The 11,606-nt window shown below is 28.8% G+C and overlaps 1 protein-coding gene across 3 annotated transcripts; it reads right to left on the bottom strand.

Annotated features, from left to right (window-relative positions):
- On the bottom strand, positions 1-3,324 carry LOC108327803 (probable protein phosphatase 2C 73). Of its 3 annotated transcripts, none has more exons than XM_017561516.2 (6): positions 3,262-3,324; positions 1,521-1,826; positions 999-1,310; positions 718-835; positions 396-619; positions 1-310 (listed from the first exon to the last, which is right to left on the bottom strand). In XM_017561516.2, exons 2-6 carry the CDS (start codon positions 1,761-1,763, stop codon positions 134-136), a joined length of 1,074 nt encoding a protein of 357 aa, XP_017417005.1. In that variant the 5' UTR covers positions 1,764-1,826; positions 3,262-3,324; the 3' UTR covers positions 1-133. The 3 variants fall into 3 exon arrangements, with proteins under 3 accessions (XP_017417005.1, XP_017417003.1, XP_017417001.2); XM_017561514.2 differs by lacking the exon at positions 3,262-3,324 and adding an exon at positions 2,855-3,067; XM_017561512.2 differs by lacking the exon at positions 3,262-3,324 and adding an exon at positions 2,154-2,260.
- Between the last annotated feature and the right edge of the window lie 8,282 nt (positions 3,325-11,606).

Below are 11,606 nucleotides of genomic sequence, written 5' to 3'. Positions count from 1 at the left end.
GAAACAAAATCAACATGAACTTTTAATCAATTTATGTTAAATGGAGCAATGGTGCATCAACTGAACATTGTTCGACTATGACATTTTACAGCATAATCTACTTCAAAGTGGCCACCTGCATAACTTGGTTTGATTAAAAGGAAGAGTGAAAGAAAAGACAAATGGCTGAAATGTCATCCACGGCAATGCCCCGTCTCTTGCGTTTCCATGCATGTTCCGCACACTCTACCAACTTTTTAGCTGCCTTAGCTTGATCTGCTGTTGAAGATACAATTTCCACTGCTTCTTTGTTAGATATTACATCCCAAACCTGCATCAAGAAACCAATACAACGTGTTAACACTGCTAACAATGCATGTAAACACAAAGACGGTTTCAAGGACAACATTGCCTACCCCATCAGTGGCTAGCACCACAAACTGGTCTCTAACACTTATATTTCTGTGGGTTACCTCAGGCACAGAAATTAGGCCATGCCCTTTAATGCAGTAGTCACCAAAGGCCCTAGACATGGCTAGTCCTGGAGACTCTGCATCAGGCAACCATACCCTATGCACCCCTGGCTCGTCCTCTAGGCAGAACACACGCCCCTGGCACTGAATTATTCTCTCTGCTTCTTCTGCAGTTAAAGGTTATGCATCACCACAATGAGAAGCCAAAACAAAACAGTATCATACACGAATAGATAATTACATAAACAAACTGAACAATACTAACGGGGTAAATTGGGCTTGAAATCAACTGTTAGTTGAACCGCTACCAAACTTCCTTCATCTGATGTTGTAGCCAACACAGCACGAGAGTCACCAACATTTGCTACGACAATGAGTTCACCCTGGTCATCATGGAATAGTTAAGGATTAGTTTCAAAACAACTCCACAAACATTGCTCGGTCTGTTATGTATGCAAATTACTACCATGAAACTCTTTTATTTTATATATGAAAAACAACATAGAGAACATTTAAGGAACCACTAAGTTTTGTCCTTGTTTTTACCTGTCTAACAATTGATAGGGCAGTTGTTCCGCTGTAAAACGAGTCTATCTTGCGCTGCTGCTTCAGTTCTTCGTCAATGGCCGCACATGTCTTCAAGTAAGAGTGCTTCCATACGTTGAATCGGTAAAGTTGCCTTTTTCCTTCCTCTACATCAACACCGGGATCAACTGAAGTTTGGGCTAGCGTCTCCTGCCAGTTGCATAGCAAAGATGGTGGCATTGACTCTCTTACTCTTTTGGCCACAAAGTGACCCCATGGTCCATGCCCATCAAAAATCCCACAGAAGATCGTGTCCTCTTGGCATCCAAATTCCTATAAACAACATCAAAACATCCACTTTCATAAAAAACAAAGGGACCACAATGACGTGAACACATACCATACCACTCACTGAAACATGAGTAAGCGTGAATTGAATTCCGTTAAAGTGGGTTATTTGTATAGTTAGAGAACTAAAATTAATTCCTCCCATAACTATATGACAAAGAAGATAAAGATATTTCAGCACAAATATCTGTATACCTCCCACACTATGCAACAATCTTGGTTCACTCCTTTCTGACCTCTTTTGGAGAATACGGAGGCAAAGTTGTTTGAACCATAGACATGAACTATGCCAGAGCTACACAGCATCATGTCATTCTTCTTAGCCTCCTTTGCCATTGCTTCGGCGGCTTCCCTCCCTTCGCATTTCTCATTCTTTCTTCCTTTCTTCATTGAAAACGACCGTGCCAACCCATTGAACATCGAGGAAAAATGCCCCATCAACTCTACCACTTGATTCCCCACACGACACCTTTTGTGATTTTCCTGTGTATGCCGTGGAATCTGCATTGAAATCAGACAGTGTTAACTAAACGTATATATACAAATACACGTATGTATAGAGAACAAAGAAAATGAGGAGCAGGTGAGAAATTCTACAACAGCCCATTGGAAGGAACCGTTTTGAGTTTTTTTATTAGTATCTTTGCCTTTTCCTACATACTTCGTTCTCAAAATAAAAATGAAACGTGCAACAAGTTGGGGGATGCCGTGACTGAACATAAGGACAATTTCTGACTCAGAAAGCTTAGAATCTAAGAATTTAATATTTATCACAGATTTAAAACCTTAAACTACAGATTATGCAGAAGAAAAAATATTCATTCTCACGTTGAATTCCAGGGCTGAATCTGGAATTATTTCACCGCCTTGCAGAGGCATGAAAATTAAAATCCACTCACACATCAAAGTAAATATTAACAGAGAAAGAGAAAAGAAATGATTTAAGTTAAGGTTCCTTGATACAGCTCCTATTATATTCCCATACATTGGTTTATTAATGATGTAGAAAAGCATAATAGATCAAAATCGAATCGTGTATTGATAAGTGAACTGGGACATAAAGTAAAAGTAAAAATTGGTTTCTTTCTGGCTTGCTTTCTCGCTGTTGGATTCAGCGTCATGTAAAAAGCATACTGCTCTGTTGACATCAGAAGCATATTTAAAAAGAGATTCTGAAGATTAATCAAAGTTAGAGCAATAAAATCTGAACACCTGAAAAAAACAAATTTCCAAAGACGCATGATAAGTCACAGGTCACAACCCATATATACCGGAACATGTTCAAACACCATTTAAGAGAGACCCAAAATCGACTTTAATTCAGCAAAACAAAAATGAAAGAAGGGAAAACACGTTGAGGACTGACTGACTCTGTCGCCACCTCCATTAATTCATCAAAGCAAGGACAGAGACAAAACATGTTAAAGAAACAGAGTAATTTGTTAAGGTTGTGTTGTGGCTGAACTTAAAAACTCCCATTTGGTTGTTTTTAGTTTTGAAAGAAAGAAAAATGAGAAGATGAGGAGGACCTTGAAGTTTGTTGTTGAGGGAACTACAGAGGGTGAATCTGAGGGAGTAACCGGAGAAGGAGATGTTGTGGCCGGAACAGGAAGGAATTCCGACAGGGCAAGGTGGGTGTTGAAGAAAGCAAAGGTGAAGAGTGATCAGAATCCATAATGGACCTTTCTTTTGTTTGGTTCTAGTTCCTTCTTCTCTTCCTTTTTTATCTATGCCACAAGGACACACCAAAACAAACACATTTTTACAAACAAACCATACAATCCAACTGCACATAAATTTAAATTTATGGCTATTATTCCCTTTCTACATCATTCAACATATAATTAAGTTGTAGTATATAAGTTAAATATTCACAAGAAAATATTAAAAGTGAGATAATTATTAACGACATTAGGGGAAAAAAAATATATATTACCTCTGATGTAGCTCTTGTTAATTCAGAGAAGAAATCTTCGACAGTAATCCGTCACCTCTGGCTGCCCCAGCTAGTCATTGTCAAGTTTCTTGGCTCAAAAGCGTTATGCAATGCAGCCTCTTTTATTTTTATTTTTTACCGTAAGTGGTATGTTCTACACTTCTACTCTTCCTCAGTTATACATTAGAAGTTATGAATTTCTATTATTTACCCTAAATATACATTATATGACTATTTCAATAGATTTTTTTTTATATATTATAAAAGTGATTTTTTTTATCCCCCGACATATACTTTTTTTTTATTATATATAGATAGATATATGTATAACATGAATAAAGTCCTGATGTAGTACACATGTGATGATTTTTACTGTATAAGGTACATGTATGTAGGAGATATTGAGTTGTCATTTGTTTTTCCCCACATGTAGGAAGATAAGCATTATGCAATGTTTGAAAGAATATGATTTGGACACCCAAACAGTGGGAATCTTTTTTATTATTTAGAAGAAACTGGACAATTTTTATAACGTTCGTATTATTGAAATATTCTTATACTGTTCTGCAGATTCGGGAATTATTGTGTCTAATGTTTCAAAATCTTTAAAAAAATAAGATTGCGACCCTGATTAAATATATATTCAATCATATAGGATAGTTATTATATTTTGTTTTAATTAGAAAAATAGCTGTTTCTGAAGATATACAAAAGAAGTTGGACTAAGAATAAAACCTTTTATATTTCATTGCAATATTGAGGGATGACAAATGATTCGGTATGTATTATATGATTCGTTTTAACTTCTACAAAAAGTTTTCATATTGTATAAGTTTTGGTATTTAAATTCACAGAAAAAATAATTTATTAGGTATTTTTTAAAAGTTATAATAACTTTTTTAATTTATTTATAAGACGCCTATTTAATATTTTTAATTTTTTATAATTATTAGACATTATTCAATTGATATTTGATACTAATATAATTATAATTTTTTTTTATATTTGATATTAGAAAAAAAATATCTTTTTTACTTTATTCGTTTCCGATAAGATGAGAATGTGAACATAGTTTCATACTCGTTGAATAAAAAATGAGAGTGAAATTTTGTTTATATCTATTAAGGATATAGATAAATTTTTACTTGGAAAGCAAGATTGTCATCTTTAATAATAATTAAGTTTTCTTGCTCCTTTAGTTTAGATATAAAACCTTGAAGAAAAAGGAAACATTAAAGAGTTTTGTAGACTGACTCAGCATCCATGGTTTGCAATGATATTAAAAAGAAATATAACTTTTTAGGTAAACCATGGAAGCTGTATTATAAAGGAAAAAGAGTATGTCAGCCATGGATTAGTGTTTGTTAAAATTTTGTCTCTAAGCACACGTCTCGGTAGGCTTGAATGACTCCTTAAGACCGCCCAAAATCTTAATTTACCATTATCATCTCATTATTTTAATAAATCAGCATTTAAAATCTATAAAATATATAAAAAGTGGTTCTTATTCCCAGTGGAAAAAAATTAAATGGGTTCTGGGGATGACTATTGGAACGCCAATCATAGGATAACATATCATTAGTAGAAAATGAAATAAATTATTTTAAATTACTGATAAAATAATTATTTTATTGAGTTTGAATCATGTTGATGAATGCAAAGACAATAGAAAAATGTTGTGCAATTGGTTTGGGAGGCTATCTAAATTTGGTCAAAAAATGAAAAGATGCATGGAAATACTGGGTAATCGTTACCAGTATATAATTCATTTCCATTCTAATTAGACTATCAATTAAATTAGACTCTTTGAATAGATAATGATTGCTAAAATATTTTTCTATTAAACAGATACAACCAGTAATCATTTTTATAAATATATTTAACGTTTCAAATTTTGTTTTCAAACATGTATTAAATTACCTTGTTTGTGAATTTTGGAACAATGCTCTTCCTTGCGAACAACCGTAGTTGAAAATGAATAAAGAAGCATGTTTCTAGGTTTTCCTCTATCCATAAATTTCTTTATGTACCCACTATATAATATTTGAGTATCTATATAATATTGTGACTAATTATGATTTTGTATATACCTAAAGTGGTATTATAACTTTTAGTGAGTGATGAAAAATGTATAAAATAATATTATATATAATGCAAAATGTGCTAATATTATGTATAGAACTCTATAGAAATCAGATATATATTTATTGTATTATATCATAATATATGATGGTTTAATAATCAACTAACACTTCGTATATAATACAATTTTTATGATTATTATCGTCAAGGATGCCAATAATATTGTAAATAATGGTAATAATGTCAAACTGAATTAATTTTTTTTTATGTAAGTTTAGTTAATAGAATATAATTATTGCATGTATATATTTTTCAACCAATAGTTTAATAAAAATACTAGTTTTATATATATCGTATATATATGTATATAACAACTATAAATTTTTTATCAATACTAAAGAGATTTGACAAAAAAAAAAAGCACAATTCCCAGCCTAGTTGTAGAAAGAATTTATAAACCCTTTATTAAAGAACAAATAGAAAGATGATTGAATTTTGCATCCCTTGCGTTCCAGAGGTAGCTGGCTAGGGATCAAATTGATATTCTTATAGTTTGATTTGATATGTATAATTCACACGTTGATCAAGGAAAGACATCTTCATTTATGTTGGCGTCAGTCTTAGAATCAATAAAGTTTATTATAATAAATTATTTTTATTCAACTTCAATACCACCAAAACTTTAGTTCATATCAGACTAAATATTTTGTATATTACAGATAATCAATATTTATTGCATTGGTATTTTATATTAATTCTATTTGCTTTCATGTTTATGACATGCTATTAATTTCATCCCAGGATTGTACAATCTGATTTGACGGAATGCATATAAAGAAAGATTTCCAAGTCAATAAAATGGAAGGTTATAATATTAGATAGTCGGTCAAAACTATAGACACAGCCTTATTTAAATGAGAAGAAAAAATAAATAAAAGAATACCTGCAAGAATTTTCTCTTTATATTTTTAGTTGACATCTATATATATAAAGTCAAACATCTATTATTTGAACTACCCACCAGCACACCATTGTTAAGAATGAGAAATTTACACAATTACATAAGGTAGATGGGTATGCATTAGGAATATAAAAGACTTTTGCATTGGTAATAATTTTTTATTCATTATTAAAATTGAGTAAATCTTTACTAAGCATTAATTTAAATTCTACTAGAGAAGTTATTGTTATTTATCCGAACTTTTCTTTTCTTTATTTGATAATAATAAAAGCTTCACGTTAACGTTAACCAAAAATAACATTAACTTATAATATATATAATTAAATAATTCTTATTTCATAAATTAGTTTTCAAATTAAAAAGAGTTTAAACGATAAAAAGTATATATTTTCGTAGAATTAAATTAAATTTTTAATAAAATAAAAAACTTAGACTAATAATAAATATAAAGATTAAATATGTTTTTTATCTACAAATTATTATAAAAAAGTATATTTCGTTTCTGAATTAAATTATAAAATATTTAACCTTTGAATCCATGGAAAACATCTTCTACAACAAAAGAAATATAATATTTTTCATCTAAAACATTGAATTTCAGATATTATATAAGATAACTAAAAGATATTTTCTATAACTTTCATCTAATGAAAGTAAACTTTTTATATATATAATAGTTTAAAAATAAAAATTATATTTAATTCCAAATATATTTTGTTAGTGTAAAAAGTTATTCATCTTCATTAAGTCATGTATTTGAAATAAGAGCATGAGAGTCTACTATTTTTGGGTGTTGGCGTGAAACAATGAATTAGATTATGAACTAAAGAAAAAGGAACTGGTGAAAGTGTGTGTGTGAGAGCTCTTTTGAAAAGGCACAGTAAGACAGCAAAAGTTAGTAGTCTTTCCTTAAATATACTAAAAGCTACCCATTGCTTCAGTTGGAAATCCAACTCCATCTTAGCAGTTATATATTAAAGAAAAAAAAAACAATGATAGGTTAAGAGATATTTTTTTAAGATATTTTGATACAATAGATGTGTAATTTTTTATTAGATTCAAAATTAAAGATGACAAAATATTATAGTGTAGATAGATGTCTGCAAATAAAATATGTGATGGATAGTATTTATTATATGTGAATAGTAAATATTTTAATATTTGGTTATAAATAGATTGAGTAATAGGATTATATTACTTGTATCTATAAATATTTTTTATCCATTAAAAATAAAAATTTAATTTATATTTTATTAAATTAAATTAAATTAAAATTAAAATTAATTTATATTTTATTAAATTAAATTAATATTTATATTTAATTTAATTTATATTATATTTGTGACACCCGGGTACTGAGAGGGCAGTGCAAGAGGCACGAAGTGCAAGGAGTACTGACAAGGAACGGCTTCTGGCAGGCTTCCAGTGGAAGGGGCACATGACAAATCGATCATACACCAGAATGAGACAGATCTAGAGACTGTATAGGTATGAGACTATACAGTTGAAGGATAGCTTAAAGGGATTGATTTGGCTATTCATATTACCTAAATGCATTTGCTTAACCCATAAGAACTTAAGGATGGGTGACCTTCTGGAAAACTTTTTCAAAAAGTGTGCGACATAAGTATCTAAGTATGCTTGTACTTGTAGATTTTAAAATATCTACGAATATCTTTTTAAACAATTATTCACACGTAAAGAGATAACAAGTAAATGTCTTTTATAGTAGATGTTATTGTAGATATTATTCATGTCCCACCTACCTATTCAAAATATGTCAATAAATAATAAATAAATAGAAAATTAACATATGTATTGTATCAAAAGTAAAAAAAAATGTTAAAATACCTTTTAAAAAATGGGCAGGAGCAGTGCATCTGCTTGTATATTTGTGGTTTGACAGTCAAAAATGGTTTTGATAGTGTGATTCCCTAGCCTGGATGACTACATCTACTACCACTTTGTCTCTTGAATTCACTTTAACTTTAATGCTGGACAGCACATAACAGTACAACCTTTTTATTTTTCCTAACCTAGTTACTGCTTACTACACATGGCTATTGTGATTCCTGGTGCAGTACAAATCAATGGATGATGCTTCTCACCTTCATTCCATTAGGCTGGTATGGTGTGCTGTAGGTAACAAAAAGACAAACCTAAACTTCCAAACACTATCAGATTAAACCAAAACAATAGGAGCAGGTTGAATTTCTGAAGAACACGACAAGTTCTTTGAGGATTTGGCATGTCAGAATTTTGCAGTAATGTTATGCAATTTGCAGTTAAAAATAAAAATGACCTAACTCAACTATGACTAAAAATTCCACCCAATTCCAATGAACCAAGTCACTTCTTAAAAGGGAAATTGCCATCTTTTAACTCTCAGCTTAATTTTTACAATTCAGTTTAAAAGCATATCTAGATTCTTGACTTAATTATTATGATTTTGTTTTGCTTAATAGGTATATTACTTATCCTAGTTTAATTTAATCCGATGGGTTAGTGTAATAATTGGAATATGCACTTAAACCAGATACCAAGAAAGACGTGTTCAATTAGGTAAAACTAGTATATAAACTGAAAAAAGGAAACTGATGTCATAATTAACTATGTTAAATATTCACTTTTTTATGAAATATTATAATTATTGTAGACATTATTTTAATTTAATTAGTAGTCTTAAATTTAAATTCTAATTAAATATTTTAATATTGATTTTTTTTATGAAATATAAGAACCTTAATATCCATTCAAAAATATCATCATTATGTGTTTTCAGTGAAAATAAAAATATTTTAACCAAGAAAATATGATTACAAGTATTTTTTATCCACCATCTTATCTTCTCTTCCCTTCATTCCTTTTTTACTATTAGGTGAATCTTGATATATAACTAGTTTTCTCCTATTTTATCAATAAATTATTTGTTTATTTTACTCTTGGTTTTAAGTTACAATACACAATTAGCAAAGATACTAATTAAAAAATAAGTAACTATCACTAATTAGACAAAAAAAAACACTTATAATCAGATACTACTCAGGGTTTGAAAAACTTAAAACAAACTTAAATATGATATGTTTAAAATATATCATAAATTTAGAATGCCTAAATCAAACAAAAACTTTTTACTAATAAAATAATTTATTATAAAAATTAAAAGTCACTCATAAATAATTTAATTAATTTTTATTCTCAACCATAATTTTATAATTAATTTAATAAAGAGATATTAGTATTAAAAAAATTTAGAATTTTTTTATAAGACTAGGACTTTATCTTCTTAGACTATTCAAAACATAGACATCATTAAATTATAAATGTTTAAAATATTCCATTTTATATAATTTAACTTTTATTACGATAAATAATATATTGAATTATTTTATTTTTTATATGACAGTAAAGTCACAAAAGATTAAAGATATATAAATATATATATATATATATATATATATATATATATATATATATATATACAAAATTGCAGAAACATCTATATTTATGTTAGGATATAATAAAATGTTTATGATCTGCTCACAGTTTCCTACACTAATTAACTTTTTAACTACTTTGTGACTTCCTTTACGATAAAAAAAAACTATTTTTTTTTATTGAGCATGATTTTTATTTGCAGAATTTTATCCATGATACCTCTTTAGTTTTCTTTCATAATTTATTACTTTGAGAAATGGATCATATTTCTTTAGAAATATATTTTCTTCATCTTTCATCCCAATCTATTTTTGATTTCGTTGTGTAAGAAAATCTTAATATAAAAATAAAACAGAGAAATTTGTCTGCAGGTAGTAAGTTCCACGAAGCATAGCTATGGCCACAACTTTTTTAGTCATAAATTTTGCTTAGGTGTTGAGAACTTCTAACTATAATGTATAGAAACTTAAATTATAGCTTTAAATTGAAAGATAATATAAAAAAAGACTAACACTAATTAACAATAATAGAAATTAAGTTTGGATTAAACTTTCTACTCTTTCTTTTTAGAATAAAACGTTAAATTTCTTAATTGAAAATAGAAGCGAAGAAAAAGGATTTAAATTTAAAAAAATTTCTTTTAACACAAGATGCACAATTTGGGAATACACTTTTAGAAGGATTTTAATCATTAAAAAAATAATTTTTGTATTTATAAAAAAATTGTAATTATTGTTAGATATCGAAATAATAGTACTCTTTAAATTTGAATGGCCAAGTTTGGGCAAGGCACGTGAATTTGAGAGGCCAGGAATCACGTGAGTAATCACTGTACCGATTTTCTTAATGGGTAGGTGTGTGCCCACCTGTGGTATGTGCTTCATACATTAAGGTTGTAATAAAATATTATATATATTTCATATTTCATTATATTTATTTTTTAAGTGTCACTTATATTAGTTACATACTGACTTAACAAATGTGTCATACATGTGTAAAATACAAACCAATTTTAACGTTTACTCTCTTTTTTTTTGTTTAAAAGAGTATCACTCTTAATTTTAATACATGTGTTAGTTATGTATATACTTTGTTTCTACCTTTTGATTTCTTCTTACAGCTATTGAATTATGTCTGTATGAATGAAGTTTCACCAAAATCATCTCTTCTTTTTTTAACTCAATATGAAACCTCAAAAACAAGATAAAGAGGAAATTGTACAAAAAGAAAAAGAAAAGTTAAATAAAAACTTTAAATATGAGATAAGAGTACGATTTTAGCATAAATTTAATAAGAGAAAACTCATTCGCGTGCGCCCATGGACTTTACCTTACGGTGTCTACACGTTTATTCACCATCATATGCCAATTAAGTAACATCACTGTGTAAAAGATGAAACTAAAGTTACTGTTTAATTTCCTTTGTGGCTGCTTTTCCCTAACAAATAATATCCAATTTGTCATAATTTTTTCGGCTCAGTGGATGTGGATGCACAGACCCCACTTTTGCATAATGCCAAAGCCATAATAATAATCCTCCTTTCACATACAATAATTTTCCCCCTATATTAAAAATCATGAGCTTCTCTATAACATTTTTTATAAAACAAGAAAAAAGAAAAATAGCTTTTCTATAAACTAAAAAAAAATAACTCATGCATAAAATGACTAATTAAAAAAAAACTTATAGTAGATTTTTAATTTGTGCATAAATTAATTTTTACTTGAAAAAAAATAATTTACTTTTTACATTACTTAAAAATATTTATAACAAATCATCAAAAGATTAACGCCAAATAATGGATAGACAGGCTCCGCATAGTTTGACAACCATTAACGTTAGTGTTACGCTTAAAGGACAAGTG

This window comes from Vigna angularis, chromosome 2, assembly GCF_016808095.1.
Source record: "Vigna angularis cultivar LongXiaoDou No.4 chromosome 2, ASM1680809v1, whole genome shotgun sequence".
Classification (NCBI taxonomy): domain Eukaryota; kingdom Viridiplantae; phylum Streptophyta; class Magnoliopsida; order Fabales; family Fabaceae; genus Vigna; species Vigna angularis.
This window is presented reverse-complemented; position numbering and strand designations above follow the sequence as displayed.

What these genes read in the sequence shown, in the direction of transcription:
- LOC108327803 (XM_017561512.2), bottom strand. Translation starts at nt 2,228, where the DNA reads ATGTGTGAGTGGATTTTAATTTTCATGCCTCTGCAAGGCGGTGAAATA. An exon ending in ATTGTTGCATAGTGTGGGAG is followed by an intron (nt 1,311 to 1,520) that starts GTATACAGATAT and finishes TGTTGTTTATAG; the next exon opens with GAATTTGGATGCCAAGAGGA. An exon ending in CCCTATCAATTGTTAGACAG is followed by an intron (nt 836 to 998) that starts GTAAAAACAAGG and finishes CATGATGACCAG; the next exon opens with GGTGAACTCATTGTCGTAGC.